Below are 26,681 nucleotides of genomic sequence, written 5' to 3' on the forward strand. Positions count from 1 at the left end.
CCAATGAGTCAACTCTTCGCATGAGGTGGCCAAAGTATTGGAGTTTCAGCTTTAGAATCAGTCCTTCCAGTGAACACCCAGGACTGATCTCCTTTAAAATGGACTGGTTGAATCTCCTCGCAGTCCAAGGGGCTCTCAAGAGTCTTCTCCAAAACCACAGTTCAAAAGCATCAATGCGTCGGTGATCAACTTTCTTCACAGTCCAACTCTCACATCCATACATGACCACTGGAAAAACCATAGCCTTGACTAGATGTACCTTTGTTGGCAAAGTAATGTCTCTGCTTTTTAATATGCTGTCTAGGTTGGTCATTACTTTCCTTCAAAGGAGTAAATGTCTTTTAATTTCATGGCTTCTGTCACCATCTGCAGTGATTTTGGAGCCCCCCAAATTAAAGTCTGACTGTTTGCACTGTTTCCCCATCTATTTGCCATGAAGTGATGGGACCGGATGCCATGATCTTAGTTTTCTGAGTGTTGAGCTTTAAGCCAACTTTTTCACACTCCTCTTTCACTTTCATCAAGAGGCTCTTTAGTTCCTCTTCACTTTCTGCAATAAGGGTGGTGTCATCTGCATGTCTGAGGTTATTGATATTTCTCCCGGCAATCTTGATTCCAGCTTGTGCTTCTTCCAACCCAGTGTTCCTCACGATGTACTCTGACGTACTCCTTTTCCAATTTGGAATCAGTCTGTTGTTCCATGTCCAGTTTTAACTGTTGCTTCTTGACCTGTGTACAGATTTCTCAGGAAGCAGGTAAGGAGGTCTGTATTCCCATCTCTTTTAAGAATTTTCCACAGTTTGTTGTGATCTACAGTCAAAGGCTTTAGCGTAGTCAATGAAGCGGAAGTAGATGTTTTTTCTGGAATTCTCTTGCTTTTTCTATAATCCAACAGATTATGTTACGTTATGTGTTGTGCCATCCTTTCCTAACTTGGGACTGAGACATTTATTTAACAGCAAAGCCACAACCAGAGTACATCGATATATTTTTTAATGCCGTCTAGTCAAGGCTATCGGAGAAGGCAGTGGCAAGCCACTCCAGTACTCTTGCCAAGAAAATCCCATGGATGGAGGAGCCTGGTAGGCTGTAGTCCATGGGGTCGCTAAGGGTCGGACACGACTGAGCGACTTCACTTTCACTTTTCACTTTCACACATTGGAGAAGGAAATGGCAACCCACTCCAGTGTTCTTGCCTGGAGAATCCCGGGGACGGGGGAGCCTGGTGGGCTTCCGTCTATGGGGTCACACAGAGTCGGACACGACTGAAGTGACTTAGCAGCAGCAGCAGCAGTCAAGGCTATCGGAGAAGGCAGTGGCAAGCCACTCCAGTACTCTTGCCAAGAAAATCCCATGGATGGAGGAGCCTGGTAGGCTGCAGTCCATGGTATCGCTAAGGGTCGGACACGACTTAGTGACTTCACTTTCACTTTTCACTTTCACACATTGGAGAAGGAAATGGCAACCCACTCCAGTGTTCTTGCCTGGAGAATCCCAGGGACGGGGGAGCCTGGTGGGCTTCTGTCTATGGGGTCACATAGAGTCGGACACGACTGAAGTGACTTAGCAGCAGCAGCAGCAGTCAAGGCTATGGTTTTTCCTGTGGTCATGTATGGATGTGAGAGTTGGACTGTGAAGAAAGCTGATTGCCGAAGAATTGATGCTTTTGAACTGTGGTGCTGGAGAAGACTCTTGAGGGTCCCTTGGACTGCAAGGAGATCCAACCAGTCCATTCTAAAGGAGATCAGTCCTGGATGTTCATTGGAAGGACTGATGCTAAAGCTGAAACTCCAGTACTTTGGCCACCTCATGCAACGAGTTGACTCACTGGAAAAGACTCTGATGCTGGGAAGGATTGGGGGCGGGAGGAGAAGGGGACGACAGAGAATGAGATGGCTGGATGGCATCACCGACTCGATGGACATGAGTTTGAGTGAACTCTGGGAGTTGGTGATGGACAGGGGGGCCTGGCGTGCTGTGATTCATGGGGTCGCAAAGAGTTGGACATGACTGAGCAACTGAACTGAACTGAAAGCTTATTTGCTGCAAAGCCTTGAGAGTAGAATCTGTTGTACTTACCTTTCATTCTCTGTGAGTTGAGCATGGTGCTTGTCATGTAAGTGGTAATCCATAGTGCATGTTTATAAACTTCAGCACTGTGTTTGTTATGTAGTGAGTACTCAGAAAACATTCGGTAACTCTGTGCTGTGCTGTACGCACTCAGGCGTAACTTTGCGACCCTATGTAGCCCACCAGGCCCCTCTGTCTATGGAATTTCCCAGGCAAGAATGCCAGAGTGGGTTGCCGTTTCCTTCTCCAGGGGATCTTCCAACCCAGGGATCAAACCCATGTCTCTTGCATCTGCTACATTGACAGGTGGATTCTTAACCAATGTGCCACTATTAATAAGATAAAAAAAAAAAATTCCCATGGTAGGTATTCCTTCAGAAACCTAATCAGTGTTGCTGATAGAAATTAACCCGAGGAGAAAGGGGACAACATTTGAGTGCCAGTACTTTGCAGGATGCTGTGCTAGGAGTTTTCCATACAGTAACTCAAAATTTTATCGATATCATTATAAGATTATTTTGTAGATGAAGAAACTGAGATTCATAGAAACAATTTGGTCAAGTCACATTGCATGTAAACACAGAATCATCATTTAAACTTGAGCCATCAAATTCTTTTTCTGTTTTTAAAATGAACATATGGTGCCTTCTCAGTTTTTAAAGGTTGCGTTATAGTTCATGTTAGGGATTTTTTTTTTGCTCCCTTCACCACACAGAATTCCCTTGGGCCTGATTTTGCTTTCGGTTTCATCCTCCAGTGGGAATACGGAGTTAGATTCATGAGCATCAGAGACCCAAAGGGACACACAATCAGAGAAGGTGGTGAAGTCTTTGGAGTACTCCTGGATAAGAGAAACTACATCATGAAGAAAAAGAACTAACAAAGAGAGTACAAATGTCCCTGAAAAGGGAAATGCTTCGAAGGAACAGATGTACCTAACCTTCTGCTTCAGTAAGGCCATAGTCCTGTCACAGAGAGATGTAACGGTAGATTAATCTCTGTGATCTTTCTCAGATTTTAAAAGCTTGAATTCACATTACTCAGGTGTCTTTTCCTTACTGAATATTTCTGCTCTGTCACCTTGCAACATTTTCCTCTGGGAATTAGCTTAGCCTACTTTATAACACATGCTCTTGAAAGTTTCAGTCAACCATGATGCCCCAAAAGCCTGCCTTTCTAAACCATTTCTTTTTCTGTGCAAAGTTTACTAGATGAAGATGCGAAGAGGCCTCTCTTTTTTTTGGGTAGTAGTGTTATCCCCTCTTCATTTCGTGGACTCTCCTACTTAGCAATTTTGTTTTGAATTCAGTATGTGCTTTTTGAATATTAGGCTTCTGGTTGCACAGGCTTTTCTGTAATCTCTAAAACCTTTAAGATTCTGCCATGTATGTAAAGGTTTTATAAAAATTGTTTTTGGAGTGTGGTTGATTTACAATGTTGTATTAGTTTTTGCTGTACAGCAGAGTGAGTCAGCTATATTAATACATATCCATATATCCACTCTTTTTTAGATTATATTCCCATATAGGTCATTACAGAGTATTGAGTAGAGTTCCCTGTCCTATACAGGAGATCTTATTAGTTATCTCTTTTATATATTGTAGTGTGATTATGTCAATACCAATCTCACAATTTATCCTCCTGTTTTCCCCTGTGGTACAGCATAAGTTTGTTTTCCATACCTGTGACTGTTTCTGTTTTGTGAGTTCATTTGTATCTTTTTTTTTTTTGATTCCACATGTAAGTGATATCGTGTGACAGTTGTCTTTCTCTGACTTACTCAGTATGGCATCTGTGTCACTGCCATGGCATTATTTCATTCTGTTTATTGTATGTTTGTATCACATTGGGCTTACTTGGTGGCTCAGCTGCTAAAGAATCTGCCTGCAGAGCTGGAGACCCCATACACACTCCAGTATTCTTGGGTTTGCCTGGTGGCTCAGTCGGTGAAGAATCTGCCAGCCATGCAGGAGACCTGGGTTCGATCCTCGTTTGGAGAGGGCATGGCAAGCCACTCCAGTATTTTTGCCTGGAGAATTCCCATGGACAGAGGAGCCTAGTGGGTTCAGTTCAGGGGTTGCAAAGAGTCAGACACGACTGAGAGACTAAGCACGCGCACACGAGCGCACACACGTATCACATCCTCGTTATCCTTTCCTCTGTCCACAGACGTTGAGATTGTTTCCATGTTTTGGCTGTTACAAGTAGTGCTGCAGTGAACACTGGGCCTACATGTATGTTTTTTTTTTTTTAATTTTTTGAGTCTCTCGTTGAATTTTTAAGAGTATTGCTTCTGTTTTTATGTTTTGGTTTTTTGACCACAAAGCATGTGGGATCTTAGCTCCCTGGGCCAGGAATGGAGTCTGTGCGCCCCATGCACTGAAAGGCGGAGTCTTAGCCATTGGCCTGGCAGGGAAGTCCCTACATGTATCTTTCTGAATTATGGTTTTCTTTGGGTATGTGCCCAGAAGTGGGATTGCTGGATCATGCGGTAGCTCTGTTCTTACTTTTTAAAGGAATTTACGTACTGTTCATACTGACTGCGCCAATTTACGTTCCCACCAACTTTGTAGGAGGATTCCTTTTTCTCCACACCCTCTCCAGCATTTATTGTTTGCAGATTTTTCTGATGATGGCTGTTCTGATGGGTGTGAGTTGATACCTCAATGTAGTTTCTCTAATGATTACTGATATTGAGCATCTTTTCATGCATCTCTTGTCCATCGGTAAGTCCTCTTTGGAGAAATGTCTGTGTAGATCTTCCACCCATTTTGATTGGGTCTTTTATATATATATATACACATATATATATAAAATTGAGCTCTATGAGCCATTTCTATGTGTACAGAAGTTTAGAGTATGTCCTTTGGATTAAGACTTGGAGTCTCAGCTCTCCTGTTTTCTAGTTGTTTAATCTCGTAGAGGTTACTTCAGTCTCAGCGCCTCAGTTCACTTGTCTCTGAGCTGGAAACAGCAGGGATAACCCCCATAGGACTGTCATGAGGATTGATGACTTTATTACCTAATGAAAGCATCTTGTACAGTGTAGGTACCCAGAGTAAGCACCCAGTAAATGTGTGCTGGTTTTGTTAATACTACAGATTTTTAAGGTGCATATCTTCTGTGTTTTACGTCTTTCCTTTTTTTTTTTTTTTGTTTTGTTACCGGACTTAATTTGTTAATATAGTTGAGTATCTTCACATGATAAGAATTATTTCTCCATGTATAGAAATTATTGACTTAATTTATTGACTTGTCTTTTAAAAATTGAAATGTTTCCTTAAAAAAAAAAAAACCAAATAACTCTCTTATCACTTACCATGCTGATGTGTTTTATCTCAAACAATGATAGGTCAGCATTACCTTTTCCTCTAATAATGAGGAATTTGAAGCTTGTCATATGAATAAAACTGAGCACTCATTAGAGGTGTTGGTTGTTGGTTTAAGGTAACTGGTGTAGTTTTTAGAGTCGATTGCAAATAAAACCTTTCAGGGTAGAGCAGTGGTGAGAGCTGCAGTTCTTTAGACTTCAGTTTCTCATTTGTGGAGTAAGCATGTTATCTGTCTGCTGCCTGATTGCTGTGTGGGTTTAATAAGGTGGGATGTGTGATGTCCACAGTATGGCACTTAGCATATATGAAGCACTTAATGTTCTGAGACAGTAATTAGAGAAAGATAGATTTTATTTTAAAAATATCTCATTTTTTGTCATTTAATATTTAATCTGAATATATAAAGTTCTCTGGTAATAGCCAGAATTAAAACTGTGGTTCTCACTTGTGTGTTTTTTTAATGTATTTCAGAAGAGGTGGGAATTTGACAGGAGAGGAATTACAGACTATGTATAGGATGATAGTGATCACCTTTCATTATTTAACAACAGTAAAAACAATACTTGTACTAATATCACCTTATGTTTTATAGTACTTTATAATTTACAAAGATTTTTTGTCTATCACCTCTCAATAAATCATCTTGGTAATTACTGGAATGCTGTGTGCCTGCTAAGTTGCTTCAGTCATGTCTGTTTCTTTGTGACCCCGTGGACTGTAGCCTGCCAGGCTCCTCTGTCCATGGAACTCTCCAGGCAAGAGTACTGGAGTGGGTTTTCATGTCCTCCTCCAGGGGATCTTCTCCACCTGGGGATCAGTCTCTTGGGTCTCCTGCATTGGCAGGCAGGTTCTTTACCACTAGCACCACCTGGGAAGCTCATTTATTGGAAGGTCAGATGTTAACAGATGAGTCCCTAGGTTCTGAGAGGAGAAGTGTCTTGTCCAAGTTTTCCTGTTGAGGAACCAGAACATAGCCCTTTTTCTTTGCATACAGTACTCTTGGACTGTGGCTTGGTGGGCTCAGGTGTGACTCTTGATAATCATGTTGTTTAGTCACTAAGTTGTGCCTACTCTTTTGCAACCCCATGGATGGTAGCCCACCAGGTTCCTGTCTCCATGGGATTTCCCAGGCAAGAATGCTGGAGTGGGTTGCCATTTCCTTCTCCAGGGAATCTTCCCAGACCAGAGATTGAACCCATGTCTCTTGTGTTGACAGGCAGATCCTTTACAGCTGAGTAATCTGGGAAGTCGTCTAGCTTTCACTGCTGTTGTTCAGTTGCCTAGCCATGTCTGACTCTTTGCAACCCCATGGACTACAGCACGCCAGACCTCCCTGTCCCTCTCCATTTCTCGGAGTTTGCCCAGGTTCATGTCCACTGAATTATTGATAGCATCCAACCATCTCATCCTCTGTTGCCCTCTTCTGCCGCCTTCAGTCTCTCCCAGAATCACGGTCTTTTCCAGTGAGTCGGCTCTTCACATCAGGTAGCCAGAGTACTGGAGCTTCAGCCTCAGCATCAGTCCTTCCAATTCAGAGTTGATTTCTTGTAGGATTGACTGGTTTGATCTCCTTGCTGTCCAAGGGACTCTCAAGCATCTTCTCCAGCACTTCAGTTGAAAAGCATCAGTTCTTTGGTGCTCAGCCTTCTCTGTGGTCCAGCTGTCACACCCACGCATGGCTGCTGGAGAGACCACAGCCTCACTGTGTAGGTCTCTGTTGGCGTAGTGATGGCTTTGCCTTTTAATACTGTCTAGGTTTGTCACAGTTTTGCTTCCAGGAAGCAATCTCCTTCTAATTTCATGGCTTCAGTTACTGTCGGCAGTGATGGAAGTCCCCTAGGTATCTTACATCTCATCAATTAAGATTATCTCTCTCCCTAAGTCCTTCCGTTCCATTCCGTTCAGTCGCTCAGTCGTGTCCGACTCTTTGCGACCCCGTGGACTGTAGCCTACCGGGTTTCTCCGTCCATGGGATTCTCCAGGCAAGAATACTGGAGTGGGTTACCATTTCCTTCTCCAGGGGATCTTCCCGACCCAGGGATCGAACCCGGGTCTCCCGCATTGGAGGCAGACGCTTTAACCTCTGAGCCACCAGGGAAGCCCTCCCTAAGTCCTTAGTCTTTCTTAAATGGCGTAATTGAAGCCTTTCTTCCCTGCCCACTCATGCTTTCTTGGTTTTCCAAGGCTAACAGATTTCTGATAGGAATACAACCCCATAGTTTTTTACTTCTCAGAGTTTTTCATGTGAAAGGGGGAATGTAAAGATTAAGAGCATACTATACAGAGGCTAGAGAGTTACCTCACTCCCACCCAGATCCTGGAAGAGAGCCTTCCTGGTTCCCAGGCTCCATGGAACCACCTCGCCTCACCACGCCTCCCACCATTGCAGTGCCTGCTGCATTTAGCCGCTGTCCTGACTTCTAGCACAGTAGGGTTTTTCCCGTTTTTGACCTTACTATAGATATTAACAGAATCATGCAGCGGTGCTGTTTTGTACATTGTCTTTCACTCAGCCTTATCTTCACGAGCTCCCTCCATACTGCTGTGTGTTAAAGCTCAGCGGGGATTTAACTCTAATTGGGTTGAGGCATCTCATTCATTCCACCCTTTGTACTGAGGGAGGCAGAGTAAGGGCAGCGTTTCTTCTGTGGCAGTCGCTAGACTAGAGCAGTTACTTCTTGGCTTACTAGGTTGTCCCTCTTTGTCCTTTGGGTAAAGAGAGCAGGCTTCTCTTGGGGCTTTTTGTGTGTGTTTGTGTCCATTGGTGGTGTTGGATTGCCAACGCCTCTAGCTACCAGTCTGGGATGGATGAGGCTGAAACAAAACTTAGGGTACTCACTGCTTTGGCACTCTTCATTTTGGGTTTCCCCTGCCATCCTTCCTCTTCTTTCTACTTTTCAGAGCCTTCTTAGGGTTGTATTTTTATACAGTGACCAGAGTTCTTAGCTGTGTTTAGTGGAGGATTAGGGAAAAGCACCCTGGCATCCCAGGTGACACTGGTGATAAAGAACCCACCTGCCAGTGCAGGAGCCATAAGAGATGTAGGCTTGATCTCTGGGTCAGGAAGATCCCCTGGAGAAAGAAATGGCAACTCACTCCAGTATTCTTGCCTGGAGAATCCCATGGACAGAAGAGACTGGCAGGTATAGTCCACGGGGTTGCACAGTCAGACACACCTGAAGCGACTTAGCACTCGCTAGGGAAAAGCACATCTATTTCATTTTTCTGGAAGTGAAAGTCTGTTTTATTTTGATACCTTTTTAATAAACATTTACAGTCATTAGGAAAAATAAATGAAGTATTTCTTGCATGCATGGTCAGCTCACTATGTATTCACCAAAACAAATTTTTGGTAAAATATAACCCCGTGTAATTTTTTTTATATAAAATACAAACCAAAGGATTTGGACCCTGTGTAAATTTAAATCCTTATGTTTACTGCAGAATCTTTTAGCCGAGAAAGTAGAACAGCTGATGGAGTGGAGTTCGAGGCGCTCGGTCTTCCGAATGAATGGTGACAAATTCCGAAAATTTATAAAGGCACCACCGCGAAACTATTCTATGATTGTGATGTTCACTGCTCTTCAACCCCAGCGCCAGTGTTCTGTGTGCAGGTAACTTATGTATTTTAAAAATTAACTATTATTGCATTATTATGTACTTATTACAGTTAAGATAAACGTGTATAATAGAATTAAGCATCTGTTCAAACTTCTCTGGCGGTACAGTGGTTAACATTCCCCGCTTCCAATGCAGAGCGTGCCGCGGGTTCTGTCCCTGGTTGAAGAATTAAGATCCCACATGCTGCAGGGGGCATTAAAAAAAAAAAAAGAATTAAACATTTGTTCAATGTTGTAGTCAGCTGTAATTAAGTGCATTTAAATGTAAGCTCAAACTTAGTGTTTTCTGGGAAATGATTTTGATAGGCTAATATTTTTATATTGTGTAGACCAATCCACAAGTAATCATAAAACAGATTTTTGGCTTTATGTCTTGTGTAAAGTTATGTATGTTATGGAATTCAGTTTGAATATTGCCTTGTAGGTCACCAACTTATATCTCAGGGGCAGTGAAGTAGCCCCATTATATACACTCTAGTTAAATTGTTTAATAGATTTTAATGGACTTAAGGAAGTCCATTTACCTTTTAGTACCTCTAATGTTGAGAATTTTGTTCCTGTGATATAGAAGTAGACTATTTAAAATGAATGACATATTTTTCAGTGGGAACATACCAAAGAAGGTTTTGGAGGAGTATAAATACAATATATATACAGCAGTGCTTATTTTGAATTAGATCTTTTAATTTTGAGATAATTGTAGTCTTACATGCAGTTCAAAGACACAATACAGAGAAATCCTATTTACTTTTTCTCAGTGACCTCCAGTGCTAACGTCTTGTGAAGTTATAGCACGGTTTCATAAGCAGGATATTGGTATTGATTCACTCAAGATGCAGAGCAGCTCTTCACAATAAGCATCCCCTCTGATGCCCTTTAGTGCCACCCCCACCCCATCTCCCCACCTCACGAATTTATTCTCCATTTCTATAATTTCATCATTTCAAGACTGTTACGTAAATGGAATCATACAACACATGACCTTTTGGATTTGACTTTTTGTTTTTTTACTTTTAACTCCTTCAAAATCTATCCAAGTTGTTGCATTTGTCAGTACTTCATTGTTTTTATTACTGAGTAATATCCTATGGTGGGCTTCCCTGGTGGCTCAGTGGTAAAGAATTTGTCTGCCAGTGCGGGAGACACAGGTTTGATCCCTGGGTTAGGGAGATCCCCTGGAGAAGCAAATGGCAACTCACTCCAGTATTCTTGCCTGGGAAACCCTGTGGACAGAGGAGCTTTGTGGGCTGCAGTCCGTGGAGTCTCAAAAGAGTCGGACACTACTTAGCGACTAAACAACAACAGTATCCTGTGGTATGGAGGTACTGCAGTTTGTTTAACCATCCATCTGCTAAAAGAATCCTGGGTTGTTCCCAGTTTTTGGCTATTAGAAATACAACTGTTATGAACACTCTTGTACAGGTTTGTGTGCACTGAAGTTTTCATTTCTCTGAGATAAATTGCCAGAGTGTGTGATGGCTGAGTTGCATGGTAGTCACATGCCAAAATATTTTCCAGCATGGCTGTGTCATTTTACATTCTTGCCAGCAGTGTGTGGAGGGCCTAGTTTTTCCATATCCTTACTAGCATCAGTGTTGTCATTGTTTTATTTTAGCCATTCCATGGGGATGTGGTTTTATTTTGTGGTTTTGTTCTGCATCTCACTGATGGAATGCTGCTGAACATCTCATTTACTTTTCTGTCGTCCCGTGTCACCTCTTTCCTGAAATACCTGTCCATGTCTTCTGTGCTGTGCTTCGTGGCTCAGTCATGTCTGACTCTTTGTGACCCCATGGACTGTAGTCCTCCAGGCTCCTCGTCCATGGGCATTCTCCAGGCAAGATGAGGTCCTTAAATATTTCCTCCTAGTCTATGGCTTGTCTTCATCCTCATAACAAGATCTTTTGCAGATTTCAATTTAGTGAGTCCAGTTGTTCACTTTATCTTTTACAGATCTTGTCTTGTCAAACTGAACTCTTTGCCTAGCCCTCAATCACCAGTTTTATTTTTTTTTCCTCCTATGTGTTTTTCTAAAAGTTTTACGTTTTACATTTTCATCTGATCTCCGGGAGAAAGCATTCAGTCACTTGTGTTATTAGCTGTTAGATTTTTACTAATATTCTTTATAATTGAGAGTTTTCTTTACTAGTTTATTGAGAGCTTTTGTCATGAATGGGTATTGAATTTTGCCTAATTTTGGAAAGTTGATTGATAGGATTTTTCTTCTTTAGGTCATTCATATGATAGATTACATGGGTTTCCCTAGTGGCGCAGATGGTAAAAAATCTGCCTGTAACGCAGGATCCCTGGATTTGATCCCTGGGTTGGGAAGATGCCCTGTAGAAGGGAATAGGTAGTCATTTCAGTATTCTTTCCTGGAGAATTACATGGACAGAGGAGCCTGGCGGGCTACACTCCATGGGGTTGCAAAGAGTCATACACGACTGAGTGACTAACGGTATGGTAGATTACACTGATTGATTTTCAGCTGTTGAATCAACTTTGCATTTTGGAATATATCCTGCTTGATTGTTATATTCTTTTTTAGTATTGCTGAATTGAATTTGCTGATATTTTGTTGAAGACTTTTATATTTTAAGTTATGTCAGATACTGGTTTATATTTTTCATTACTTACACTGTCTTTGTCTAGTTTTGTTATTGTAATATTTCATAAAATATATTGGGAAATGTTCCCTCATTTATTTTTTGAAAGTGATTTGGGAAATTAGTTTTAGAAATTGTGTTAATTCTTCTTTAAATGTTTGATCAAATTCTCCAGTAAAATTGTCTTGACCTGGAGTTCTTAAATTACATATTCCATTTCCTCAGTTGTTAAGGATAATTCAGTTTTTCTGTTTCTTCTTGGATGAATGTTTTTCTTTTCAAGAACAAACACTTTTTATGTGGTGACTCCGCATTCAGACTGTTCACATTGTGTATTTATCTGTAGACTTTATTTAGATTTCTAAACCATTTTGAACCTTAGTGGAAAACAAAATCATTAGTAACATGAGCCAGTGGAAAAAAACTAATCAGTTTCTGTCAGACTAGCTTGCAGAAAGGGAGTTTCAGTTTTCTGAAATTTTTATGAAAGATTTCATCACAATCTAGTAATGAGTGTATGTTGAGACAGGTCAAGGTAGGTAATTAAAGATGATGAGCAAACTATTTTGAAAAACAGCATTTCAGATGATTCAGAGTCCCCTTCGATCAATTTGAAGACCCGTACTTAAGTGGACACTAACATTTGTCAGCATTGGGCTAGCACTTAACAGGGTATGTTTATGTTCATCTACGGGATGCTGAATAGCCCTTGTGAAGCACAAATACATCTTAATCGGCACTTGGTGTAACAGTTCAAATTCGACAAGAATTCGGACTATCCTCTGGCATCCTACAATGCCATATATAATTTAGGGAAATAATTTCTTTGTTTCTAAAAACTGAATATATTGATTTTCTGTATTCATTATTATGAAGAGATATATTTAATTATTATATTTTTGCGACTGTAATCTAGAAATGGCTTACCAATTGACTCAGTGGGAAAGAATCCATCTGCAGTGCAGGAGACCAGGGTTCGATCCCTGGGTTAGGAAGATCCCCTGGAGAAAGAAATGGCAACCCACTCCCATTCTTGCCTGGAGAGTTCCATGGATAGAGGAGCCTGGTTGGCTACAGTCCATGGTGTCATAAAGAGTTGGACATAGTGACTAAATAACAATAATCTAGAAAGATTTTATTATCCAAGTATTTATTTCACAGTTACATATAATTGTATGTTATTTGATAACCCACAACATGATGTAAATGGTATATAGTAGTTGACTTAATGCATTATGTTGTTAAATTGTTAAATATGGACCCTTAATTTTTTAATAATGCTTAACTCAAAATAACCTGTATTTGCTTGTTTATTACAGCCTGTTTTGTAATAAACTTTTAAATTTTAGAGTAGTTCTAGATTTATGAGAGAAAAAGATTGAAGTTATTAGGAAAAGTCATTTCACAGGTTAGAAAGAGGGTGAAAGTTGTTAGAGAAGAAAGAACAGGTGAAGCTTTAGAGGGAAATAAAAAGTATAGAGTAGATATGTGGTTCCCATGCCCAGATATTTTGATTTGTTTTTTGGCGGGGAGGACATTTAGAAATGCTCTCAATAACCCTAGTATGCAGCTAGGATAGAGAAAGGGAAGGTGAGAAGCAGTTTAATGATTCATAGCTTTTACAAATTTAATTTCATTGAGGAAAAATGGGAGTAGGAAGCTTAACTAATTGGAATGACCATATGGGATTGACAAGGATCCTTGATGAAACTAGAATACTCAGATTTTTAGTGAAGAATCTCCAGAATTAAATGATTTTCTTCCCTGGTACTCAGCAATTTAGGAACAAGAGCATCCTCTGTAGGGACTAAGCTGTTTGCTTTCTTCTGTGAAGTAGACTAGGCAGATATTCTGACAGTGCTAACAAGAGTATATTTGAAATGTATAAATGTGAGTTAGAAGTTGAATAGGGCATCAGAGAAGCCGTGGGACGGTTGATAAACTAGGTGTGATGCAGTTAAGCTGGATTTCCTTTCCTTTCTTCAATTAGTGCTTAGTTACTTTACATGTGTTAGTTCCTGCTGTACAGCACAGTGAATCAGCTGTACATGTATATATATGTTCCTTCTTTGTCACCACAGAGCATGCGTAGTTTGCTGTGCTAGACAGTTCTCATCAGTTATCTATTTTATAGATTTTCATATGGAGTTTTGTGTGAAAGGGGGATGGAGTTGAAAACCAGGAAGTTGTAAATGTTGATTTAATAAATAAGTAAATTGCTGATGTATAGTGTAGATGATTGTTGATGTAATAGAGAAGCCTTAGGAGTAGTAAGGCTGGGGTCATTTGTACACTATAAACATGCATGTCGAAATAACTCAGGATTTTAATGGAACTGAAGGGGAAAACAGTAAATGAGCTGAAAGAGGGATGCCTTGGGGTATGTTGGATGAGGATGTTAGATTTATAGAATACAGGAAATTTAAAAGGATTTGTTAAATAGTTTTGATAGAACAGTGGTTTGAGATCTACTGTCACCAAGACATTACCAGCTGTGGCCTATGTGGACAAAGTGCATCAGAGAGATCTCAAGGGGACAACTAAGATGAAACAATAAAGAGGCGTTTCAAGGAAAACATGTCAAGAACAAGTATTCAGATTACATTTTGTATTATAAATTAAACCTCAAAGGGAGTTGTAGATTCATTGAAAACAGCACCCCGTCAACAGTAATCTTTTTTTTTTTTTTTAATTAAAAATACATGAATTGAATTCTCCTGGGTAGTTCTGTGTGTCAGTGTAATTTGGGGCCGTCTTGTAATACTGCTATAATTTTTTTATAATCTATAGAATCATTGAAATGTTAATAACTATAATTTTAAAAGATTAGTGCTTTTCCTTTGTGAGACTTCTCTGCTTTTTTTGTTTTCTTTAAGAAAAAGTGAAATTTTCTTCTAGAGCTAACACACTGAGATTCTCCAGTTGCTTTTCTTTGCTGAAAGGCTGGTGAGTGAGCTGTTGGCTTCCTTGTAAGCCCTCTTAGCAAACCACTCTGCTCTTCTTTCACACAGTCAGTTTATTCACATATCTCAAAATTCAGTTCTCACCTTCCTCAGTGGGAACATCAACCTCCTTGGCCAAATAAAGTTGTTAATTTAAGACTACTCAGTACAATTCTCACCTCCCGTAAGTGTTAACTCCAAACTTCATTTATCAGATTGTACTATGAGGAATATTTTCCATAATTGCTAAATCTTTTAGATGTATTCTACCACACAGTTACTCATCTTTTCCAGAATTCACTAAAAATTCTAAGAACAAAATATCTTCTTCCAGAGTTATTACTATGGTTCAGTAGAGGTAAGGAAAGACATCCTGGGATGGAAAATCAAAAAGTACATATGGAATCAGTTTGGGTGCACATATCATCAAAGGCTGGTAATACTGGAAATTAATATACTGTTGAATGTCAAATAAAAGAAGATATAATTAGTAATTGCAAAGATACTTTAAAGATGAGGGAGAATAAATTATTGCATTGATAGATATTAACTGGTTAATGTCTTTCCTTCTCTGAATAAATAAAATTATTATTTACTATGTATAAATTATTTGGGCAGTCCTAGGTTAAGTCGTCTATATATGTAATATCTCATGGCATTCTCACTACTCTACATGGTAAGAGTTAAAAAAAAAAATCATTTCTTTAGATGAGCCTATCTAGGCTGAGAGGTTATACAATTTCCCCAAAGTCACAGAGCTAATACCTGTCAGGGTTGGGATTTGTGACTCCTGAGCTAGTAAATTTAATGCTTTCCTAAGTGTACATATTCATCATTGCTTTTAGCCTGTGAACTGTAATTTGCATTTGGCTTTTGTATTCCCAACTAAGATTATTAGTCTTTTAGGGCAGGGATCCATCAGCCAGCATTTTTTAAGCTCATTAGATCGTGAAAAGCTTTCATTCATTTTATCATTTCAAACAAGGGTTGGTGAGTTGAAGCCAGCTAGCCCACATCATGTGGAATAGCTCATCAGCCTTTTGTTTCACTGCAGTGAAGTCACATCTCTTAGGAAATTCTATTCTAAGGGCAAGTGCATAAGGTGAGAATTGTGTTTATCAATAGATAAAATCATCTTTTGCATCACTTAATACAGTTGTAAGTGCTTTCTAAATGACTTTGGGTCTGCAACCCTTGTTGTTCCTTCTAGTCCTTGGATAATATTTTTCTATGGCCTTAATTCTTAGGTTTTTCAAATATGCGTGGCTACCTGGACAAAGTATTTCACTTTGTCAAAGACCATCAAACTCTCATGCCATTCATACATCCTTTGCCTGGCTTGTCTAATAACGTGAGGACTGTTTCAGACTTGATTGAATCCATAAGCAGTTTAATATAAATTGATGTTCTAGGGTTATTATTGAGCTTTGTCTAATTTGTTTATTTTTTAATGTCTAAGGCATAACTTCATTGTGCTAAATTTCTTGTAGGTGTCTCTTCCCCAGGTTGGCTAATTCCGACTCTTTTACAATGAACAGATGAATGTTTTCATGAACTTTGATTGTCTGTGTGACATTGTAGCATTCTCTGAGCTCTGTTTTCTGAGTTATTTGTATATAAAGCCCAGTTTTAGTCATCCATCTTCTAATTTGAAAGCTACAGAAAGTCGAAACAGTCGTATTAATCCAAAGACACCAGTCTACCCTTTACTACGATTCATAATTTTAAATATTTTGTCACATTTGATTTTGCTCATCGACTTTAGGAAGACACCCAGGAGTTGTATGAGTTTAAGTTTTATACCCTGGGAGACAGCCACTCAGTCCTGAGAAGCTGCTCTGAAAAGATAGGGGAGGAGCCAGTGCATGTATGTTTTAGCGAGGAAACGCATGCAGTGAGGCACACATCTTGGTAAAGGGTTTCTGCTCATCCCAAAGAACAGATATCTCAAGTTAATCAGTTAGTGCTTTTCTGCTTTTGGGAAGATGCAAGAAACTGGTAATTGAAATTCTTCCTGAATTGCAATGGTCTTAACTACCTAAGGGCCTGTTTATCCAAAACATGGGCTCCTGGGCATTTTTCATCCTGAATTCCTCTGGGTGACGGCAGTGGTTACACCTTAACCCTTGTAGAACAGGGTGATGAGAGATGTTCTTTGTGTTTCTCTGTTCAGTCTTTTAAGTATAAGTAAAAATTCAGTCAGTCAGTCAGTTCAGTCGTATCCAACTCAGTGACCCCATGGACTGCAGCACGCCAGGCTTCCTTGTCCATCACCAACTCCCAGAGCCTACTCAAACTCATGTGCATCGCTTTGATGATGACATCCAGCCATTTCATCTTCTGTTGTCCCCTTCTCCTGCCTTCAATCTTTCCCAGCATCAGGGTCTTTTCAAATGAATCAGCTCTTCACATGAGGTGGCCAAAGTATTGGAGTTTCAGCTTCAACATCAGTCCTTCCAATGAATGTTCAGGACTTATTTCCTTTAGGATGGACTGGTTGGATCTCCTTGCAGTCCAAGGGACTCTTGAGAGTCTTCTCCAACACCACAGTTCAGAAGCATCAGTTCTTTGGCGCTCAGCTTTCTTTATAGTCCAATTCTCACATCCGTACATGACTACTGGAAAAACCAAAGCCTTGACTAGATGGACCTTTGTTGGCAAAGTACTGTCTTTGCTTTTTAATATGCTGTCTACGTTGGTCAGCTTTTCTTCCACGGAGCAAGTGTCTTTTAATTTCATGGCTGCAGTCACCATCTGCAGTGATTTTGGAGCCCCCCAAATAAAGTTGGTCACTGTTTCCATTGTTTCTCCATCTATTTGCCGTGAAGTGATGGGACCAGATGCCATGATCTTAGTTTTCTGAATGTTGATTTTTAACCCAACTTCTTCACTCTCCTTTCACTTTCATCAAGAGGCTCTTTAGTTCTTCTTCAGTTTTTGCCATAAGCATGGTATCATCTGCATATCTGAGATTGTTGATATTTCTCCTGGCAGTCTTGATTCCAGCTTGTGCTTCATCCAGCCCTGCATTTTGCACTGATGTACTCTGCATATAAGTTAAATAATCAGGGTGACAATATACAGCCTTGACATTTTCCTTTCCCAATTTGGAACCAGTTTGTTGTTCCATGTCCAGTTCTAACTGTTGCTTCTTGACCTGCATACAGATATCTCAGGAGGCAGGTCAGGTGGTCTGGTATTCCCATCTCTTGCAGAATTTTCCAGGTTGTTGCAAGACATAGTCAAAGGCTTTGGCATAGTCAATAAAGCAAAAGTAGATGGTTTCACGGAACTCTCTTGATTATTCGATGATCCAGCGGATGTTGACAGTTTGATCTCTGGTTCCTCCGCCTTTTCTAAATCCAGCTTGAACATCTAGAGGTTCATGGTTCATGTGCTGTTGAAGCCTGGCGTGGAGAATTTTGAGCATTATTTTGCTAGCGTGTGAGATGAGTGTGATTGTGTGGAACTTTGAACATTCTTCGGCATTGCCTTTCTTTGGAATTGGAACACTGACCTTTTCCTGTCCTGTGGTTACTGCTGAGTTTTCCAGATTTGCTGGCTTATTGACTGCATTTATTAGGCTGCATATTGCTGGCATATTGGGCTTCCCTGATAGCTGAGTTGGTAAAGAATCCACCTGCAATGCAGGAGACTGTGGTTCAATTCCTGGGTCAGGAAGATCTGCTGGAGAAGGGAAAGGCTACCCACTCCAGTATTCTGGCCTGTAGAATTCCATGGGGTTGCAAAGAGTCAGACACGACTGAGCAACTTTCACCTTCTTTCACTTTGAAAGCACTTTCACAGCATCATCTGATTTGACATAGATCAATTGGAATTCAATTGAAACAGATGAGTCATGTACCAGCAAATATAGACATCATGAAATATCACCACTAAATATTTAAGTTTGCATATTTTAATATGACATTCTTACATAATCAGAATAATATCATTTTTAAATGAGTTGACATTAGTTCAGTGATATAGTCTGCCTTTTTTTTTTTTTTTTTTAAGGAATTCAGACAACTTGCCTTGTAGATTGTTCCATGATCTGGATTTACTCAATTGTTTCATCATGATTAAATTCAGTGACTAATTTTTACATGAGTAATATAGCAGTTATCTGTGTACTCCTTACTGCATTGTATCAGGAGGCGTATATAACGTTCACTTCAATTTAGTCGCTCAGTTGTGTCCGACTCTTTGCAAACCCATGGACTGCAGCACGCCAGGCCTCCCTGTCCATTGCTGACTCCCAGAGCTTGCTCACACTCTTGTCCATTGAGTTGGTGATGCCATCCAACCATCTCATCCTCTGTCGTCCCCTTCTCCTCCTTCCTTCAATCTTTCCCATCATCAGGGTGTTTTCCAGTGAGTCAGTTCTTCACATCAGGTAGCCAAAAGTATTGGAGTTTCAGCTTCAGCATCAGTCCTTCCGATGAACACCCAGGATTGATCTCCTTTAGAATGGACTGGTTGGATCTCCTTGCAGTCCAAGGGACTCTCAAGAGTCTTCTCCAACACCACAGTTCAAAAGCCTCAATTCTTCAGCGCTCAGCTTTCTTTATAGTCGAACTCTCACATCCATACATGACTACTGGAAAAATGATAGCGTTCACTAGATATGTTAGTTCTTTCAGATACCAAAGGTGAAATCGATTACTTGATCGTGATGGGGATCCCTGTATCTTTCTGTTGTACAAGTATATCCTTCCCTGGTAATAAGTGTTAGCGGGAGGTGAATAGGTTAAGAAGGAGGAATACTTCGAAATTATGTAAATTATCCTATTTCTTGGCACTTTTACTCAGCGATCTCTGCCTGAATTTGGTGTTTCATTGATGATTGTGAAGGGGTGATTTTGAACATTCTGTCTTTGCATCTACGCTAATTAGTTAATGTTCGTCTATAAAGGAGAGCTCTTCCTTCCTCCATTTTCCCCTTGGATTATCTCTACTCAAAGATTCTTGTTTATTCATTAACCCATTACTGTGATTATTCTTCTTCACTCTTCAGGTTGCTCTAAATTTCCAGTGGAAACCAACTCCCATGTCATTGAATGCCCCTGTTAGTCTTTGTTTTCTGGCTCAGTAAAATATTCTAAGCCTACTTTATACTTACTCGTGGTTGAAAGAAGCATTTCTGTTTTTGAGGAGTCCTTCCTCCTTTTGTAGGAAACTGTTCAGAAAGCAACACCTGGGTAACTGACACTCTACTGTTGAGATAGTGTCATTGTTTCAGACCTTTTAAGATGTATGTACATGTGTGTGTATGTACATATGTGTGTATGTGTGTGTCATATAAATTAATAAAGACATATGACTTAGGACTTTAATTGGATGTCTCCTCTTCCATGCTAATACCGTAGGGTTTTTCCTCTATTTTCCTCATTCTGAGTTTTATCTGCTTTCTACAGATTGAAACCCAGGATCCCACGAATATTATGTATTTGGTCATTTGGTCTCTCTTTCCATATTTGAAGACTAGTTGCCGAATTTCAATGCCAGTATGCTCTCTGGAAACAAACTATGGACTGGACTTAATCTCTGTGCCATTCCTTTCTTCTTTTACCTACACTGTGTGTCAGTTTTCTTAGCATACAAGCTTTAAGCTTTCTTGTGTGTTTGTGTTACCATTTTTCCTGAGAACAGAAATTCTGCTGACTCATAAACTGAGTTGTATGTGCATGTTATATACAGTTTAGTATCTCTTGTGTTCATATACATTTTTGCTGTAAGATGTGTGTAGGAATCATATATTCATGTTAGAATGGTTTTGTAAGGAAAAAACAGATGCACAGAAAGCGTAGTGTAATGGACACAACATTTTTATCATAGAAGTAGTGAACTGTACAGAGCCAGTTACAAAATGGTAGTGAATCTTCAGCCCTTCAGAGGCACTGAGTCTATTTAATATATTTCCATATATTAAGTAGTATCCTGAATACGTATGGCACAGCCAGAGAGAAGTCACTGTTGAAATCTTTGTGCAGCATATTGTTTACCAACTTTTTTCTCTTCAGGATACCAGAACCATAGGTGGTTCTGATCACCCCAGATCTCTCTGTCTATATATTGTCATCTGTAGAGATTAATTGGGGCTTCCCTGATAGCCCAGTTAATGAAAAATCCACCTGCAATGCGGGAGACCCTGGTTTTATTCCTGGGTTGGGAAGATCTGCTGAAGAATGGATAGGCTACCAACTCCAGTATTCTTGGGCTTCCCTTGTGGCTCAGCAGGTAAAGAATCCACCTGCAATGCGGAAGACCTGGGTTGGGAAGATCCCTCGAGAAGGGAAAGGCTACTCACTCCAGTATTAATTAATTTGAGGTTTTATGAAGACATACTCTGATGTATCTATGCAATATATAAGTAGCTGTTCAGCTACTTAAGTCATGTCCGACTCTTTTTGACCCCGTGGACTGCAGCACGCCAGACTTCCCTGTCCTTCACTGCCTTCCGGAGTTTGCTCAAAGTCATGTTCATTGAGTCAGTGATGCTATCTAACCATCTCATCCTCTGCTGCCTCTTGTCCTTTTGAATTCAATCTTTATAATTTTATAATTTAGTCTTTATAATTCATCATAAACATATAACTGTAAAAAACATACATTGGGATTTTGATATGAATCTGTTTCTTTATAGGAAATTTGATTAACCTTAAAAAGAGAAACCATGTTTCTTTAAAAATCCCTTCAAGGGATAACACGGTAAAATGTACATTCATCATGGGAGCTGTGTTAAGTATATACGACTAGATGAGCTAATAATACTTGATGATAATATAAAATGTTACAGCATTTGGATTAAGTGAGTTTTTTTCTTGTTTTCATGATGAAAGATTGGAAAGATTTAATAGAAGAGCTCTACCAGATCTGTGCCCTGCAGTTGCTGCTTAAGCCTTTCTGGATGCTTGGCCGCACCTTGACTGCCCTCTTCAGGCTGCATGTGAATGGATTAGAAACATTTACAGTGTACCCTCCATTCATGATGTTGCGTCTCTAATGTTCCTATGAACTGTTAAAAAAGAAAATACTTTCTAGCTAACAGTCTCGGAAATGTGCTTATTTAAGTGCTTGGAGCATTTGCGGTCTTCAGCTTTCAATTTCAGGAAACAGTGAAGTTGGTAGGGTTCTAGTGATGCCTTTGCTCATTAGAATAAGCTGACACAAATCTTTGTAAGAAGCCAGTGACTTCCTTTGTCATTAGTTAGGCTTAAGCATGAAGAAGTTGGAAAATGGAGGGATAAGTGGTAGTGGAGTTAGGTTTAGAGAACAGGGTTTATGTTATTGGACATATGTTAATATTTGCACATTCCCTCTACCAAGTCTTTTATATTCTAAATAGATATTATCAACATTGAAATATGTATTTATTAGGCTTATTGAATTACTTTTCGTGACAGGTCTGGTTTCTAGTCCTATTGCTATTAAATTATATTCAACAGAAGAAAGCCCCATTTACCTTGTCAGTATTAAATTTTCACTAAGTATTTGTATTGAAAAAAATGTAATTTTCTCAGCTCCCCTGGAATTCTTTATTCCAGCCAGATGGATTCCTAACTAGAAGCAAAATGTGTAGAAAATTTTGCTGGTTGTTTTGGCGTGGTAGATGCTAAAGGACTATGTGTAAGAAATAGGTCATATCTTCATTTATATACTATTTTAATAGCTTTGTAGATTTTCCCAACTAGACGATTATAGTAACATTCTAAGTGGTTTGCAAATATTTATTTCCTCCTCCTCTAATATATTACGCCCTCTGCTGCCAATTACAGCTTTGTTAATCAGTATTTTACATAATCTACTGCTTTGAAAACACTCAGTAGCTGTTCACTATTTACAGAATAAAGTTAAGATCTTATTTATCTTTCTGTTGGAAAAGAGGTATCAGTTTCTTCTTTTCTATTTTCTGACATGAAACTTAACCTATTATTTAACTACATCATACACAGTTCAGACGGGGTAGTCTTTGTTTATACTCTTCTCTTACCTTAATATCCTCTTCCCGTCCTTCCATGCTTACTATAATTCTAGCCCTTCCATTCTTTCCTGAATATTTTCACAGTCACACTCTTGTCCAGCTGCTTGTCCCACTGTGATTTCCTTCTTGATACGCTGTATAGCACCTGCAGTCTGCAGCGTTTTTCAGTATATGTGTCTCATTTGTATGTTAGTGTGTGTCTTTCTATTCTCTACAAGCATCTTAGAGGTGGAGACTGTGATGTATCTTTTTTATTATTTGCAGAACATTTAAAAACACTGAATAGATATCACTGATGATTAAGATGTGCATTCTGTATTGCATGTGAAATTGATATTAGGAACATATTAGCAGATGTTTTAGTCATTATAATCTTTCAAGTCAAGACCACTATTCCTTTGACAAATAGCATATATTTGTGATGGTATATTGTGTAAGGTATTTCTTTTTTTCATCCTAAAGTACAGCGAAGCGGATTGATCTTAAAAGGGATATTGATCTGTGACACAAATCTGACTAAGCAGGCTTTTAGTCAGACTGTCCAGATTTCACAATCTCTAATTTATAGAGTTACTTAGGGTGTGTGTGGTTGTGTGTATATTGTATATATACACAGACTCTTTAGGAAATTATATTATTCATCATCAAACCTTAAATGTCTATTCTGGAGTAGGTCTTAGCCACCGAACAATCAATGCTTAAACAGAACAATATGTACATAAATAGTGCTGCATGGTAGCTGAGAAACTGCAGATTTGAAGGGGGGGCACTTTGGAGCAAGCTTTTTGAAAGAACAGAGGACATTTTAAGCAAAGGATTTAATACTTGAAAGCTTAAAGAATGAACACGGGTGTCATACAACAGAGAGGCCCTTTGAGTGCGTGGTATGGTTATGTGGACACAGATTGCAGATGGAAATTGTGGCCTGGGGGTGGAAGCTGTTGTGTTCTGTTCTGCCCAAGGTCTTCGTTATGTAGGCAGTTATCCAGGACTTTGGAGCAGAGGATAGAACCCACGGTTGATTATTGGAAATTAAACTGAGAACATGGACAGTGTGGAAACAGTTTGAAGGCGAAATGAATCCATCTTCTTTGGCTTCTCAATACCACTTATCACATCTTGTTTTATTTTTTTCAGAGTATTTCTAATTATCTGACATTTTGTGTGTACTTGGATGAGGCATCTTTTTTTCATGGAATGTATTCTTCTTGAGGTCAGGACCCTTCCATTTATTATTCAGTCCTTCATCAACTAACACATTGTTGGCACTAAAATACATTTGTGGAGTGAATGAACGTATACCTAATAGATCTAATAGGTCTGCAGTAGGTTGTCACATGATGAGGGAAAAGTTCAAGATTATCCTAGTCATATCATTCCTTAAGATATTATACACAGATGTTGAATACTAAAATTTGATTGTTCTCTTCCTGTTTTTCAAAATGAAGCATTTTCATTTCTTAGAATATCATCATTGTAAGAATGCCAGTTTTTGAAGATTTGCCATTTCCCTGTTTTGTTTTAAAATTTAAAATGTATTTTTGTGTAAAATGTACCTTTGTATAAAAACAACCTGTTTTCTTAATTGTAATGACTTCCTTTTAATGATTTATTTATTTTTTTAATGGGAGCACTGTTCTCTTAAGGTTTATCAGTCTGCAGAAATGTTCAGGCCCACTTAATCATCAGTGCCAATTCACTGTATGATGTTACTATACATATTTTCTTTGAAAATAACTGGTGAATTTGTTGTTGTTTGATTCTCTGTCATGTCTGACTCTTTGCAACCCCATGGACTGCAGCCCACCAGGCTCCTCTGTCCATGGGATCCTCTAGGCAAGAATACTTGAGTGAGTTGCCATTTCCTTCTCCAGGGGGTCTTCCTGACCCAGGGATTAAACCCTCGTCTTCTGCACTGGTAGGGGGCTTCTTTACCACTTAGCCTCCAGGGAAGCCCCCGATATTATATTCCATATGATAAAAATCATATCAGATTTTAGAGCTCATATTCGTCCTAACTCTGTTTTCATATAGGATTGGAAGAGGAGCTGTGAGGCAGTGTTTAAACAGAGAGCATGTCCTCGCTTACATCACAACTTCAGTTCATCAGCATCTTAAATTCTTTCTTTCTCTAGGGTCTCATGCCTGCTTCTCCTGCTCCCTGAGATGTTCTTTCTTGAGCTCTTTGCAGCGATGGATTTTTCTCTTCCTTGGAATTTGAGCATTAATATCCCTTCATCTGAGAAGCCTTTTATGACCGTGTCATCTAAGTAGATTTTCCATTGTTTTCTGTAATACAGTTCTGTGTAATTTTTCTTTCAGTATATATTTTGGCTTTGAATGATTTTCTCTCATTTGGTTGGTTGTTTATTATGTCTCCTCAGCTCCGTGAAAGCAGACCTTGGAACCTTGGAGATTAGCTCACTTTTTGCTTTTAGGTGCTCATGTTAAATGTTATTTAAGCACCAAAGCTTTACAAGCTTCTATTTCATTGAACAGATTCAAAATATATATAATACAGCTTTCTGCCTACTGAGCATATTGCAGTTTCAGGCTGATGTTTACAATGGTAGGTTTTTTGCACTCTTTTACCATAAAACGTGCCCTTAAGGTCTTTATGCTAAATGATCTCAGATAGGTCTTTATGCTAAATGACCGAAGAGCAGAGCTTTGTTCGTTTTGAGCTCTCTTAAATAGATATATTTCAATCATAGCAATAATATGTGGCTCCTTATTAATAAAAAAGGGCCTAGACCATCCCTAGCCCTTGCATTCACCTATTTGCACAGTTAGCCATAGGCAATCTGTTATTCCTTTGTGTTTTCTTTCTTTTTTTTTTAATCTCTAAAGGTTACTTTTGTATATTTCATACAGCACACCTAATCTTTACATTTCTGGCTCTAACAAGTGAGGGTCTAACTCATCTCACCTCTTATCATTTTTATAGCTTTTTTCTTTTATTATTATAAAAGTAAATAGCATCCTTCTGTTACTTACTCATAACTATAAGTGATATCTGTTGATTCTGTAAGTTGAAGGTTAGCACGCACAGCCTCTCCTCCTCTCTTACCTACCACATCGCGTTACCTCTATTTCTATATTGTCATCGTTGATAGCACTGTCATCGTTGATAGACCATAGTTATATCTGTCTGTCGGTTGGCTTATTGTTTCCATATAAATAACATCAGTTGCAAAGTAGTAAGTTTTTATTATGGTTCCTTTTCTACAGTGTGGTGCTGTTACTAATAACTCTGCTGCTGCTGCTGCTAAGTCGCTTCAGTCGTGTCCGACTCTGTGCGACCCCATAGACAGCAGCCCACCAGGCTCCCCCATCGCTGGGATTCTCCAGGCAAGAACACTGGAGTGGGTTGCCATTTCCTTCTCCAGTGCATGAAAGTGAAAAGTGAAAGTGAAGTCGCTCAGTTGTGTCCAACTCTTAGCGACCCCATGGACTGCAGCCCACCAGGCTCCTCCATCCAAGGGATTTTCCAGGCAAGAGTACTGGAGAGCGGTGCCAGTGCCTTCTCCCGCTTATAACTCTACTTCTGTGTAAAAGAAAATGTTCAAAATAATTCATTTTTTCCCATCACCTATTAATCTAGATAATGATATATTTTAATTTTCTTCTTACTTAGACCTTGCCTTTTATATTCATTTTGTTGTCATCATTCTTACTGTTGTGGGACCAAATATGTCTCCCTACAGTCTTTGATATCATCCAACGCTTTCTAATTATAATGGTTGCTTTGAATCTATTCTCTTCATCTTGCGGTCCAATTAAATTCGTGTTCTGATTTGTATTTCACAGCTTTGTAGTCGGATCACAGCTTTCTTATGCATCTTCTGCCTTTGCTCCTGCACCGTATCCTGCCTAGGCACCCCCTTTTTTTTTCCTTACAGTTCCTTTATTTATATTCTCAGGTTTTCTCATTTTTTGCATTCCTAGTACCTTTATTAATTATATCTTAAGTTAATTTCACATAACTTACATTTCTTCAAACATGTTTATTTCAAACTACTTCAGTAGTTTGGCTTGATGTACAATTCTAGATGGAAAATAACACGCCCTCAAAACTCTGAAGGCGTGTTCTGAAGGCACCGAATGCTGCCAATAACCGGTCCAGT

The 26,681-nt window shown here is 39.4% G+C and overlaps 1 protein-coding gene across 9 annotated transcripts in view; it reads left to right on the forward strand.

Annotated features, from left to right (window-relative positions):
- The window catches only part of TUSC3 (tumor suppressor candidate 3), a 209,305-nt gene that overhangs the window by 74,704 nt on the left and 107,920 nt on the right, over positions 1 to 26,681 (forward strand). For all 9 annotated transcript variants that reach the window (XR_008684554.2, XR_008684555.2, XM_055416514.2 and 6 more), the window contains exon 2: positions 8,847 to 9,016. Coding sequence is in view for 7 of the 9 variants with exons in the window: in XM_055416514.2 (XP_055272489.1) it covers positions 8,847 to 9,016 (170 nt within the window). In the remaining 2 variants the exon portion in view is untranslated. The remainder of the gene's footprint in view (positions 1 to 8,846; positions 9,017 to 26,681) is intronic.

The sequence above is a fragment of the Moschus berezovskii genome, chromosome 26 (assembly GCF_049115385.1).
Source record: "Moschus berezovskii isolate FMDL1 chromosome 26, NW_MosBer_1.0, whole genome shotgun sequence".
In the NCBI taxonomy this organism is placed as follows: domain Eukaryota; kingdom Metazoa; phylum Chordata; class Mammalia; order Artiodactyla; family Moschidae; genus Moschus; species Moschus berezovskii.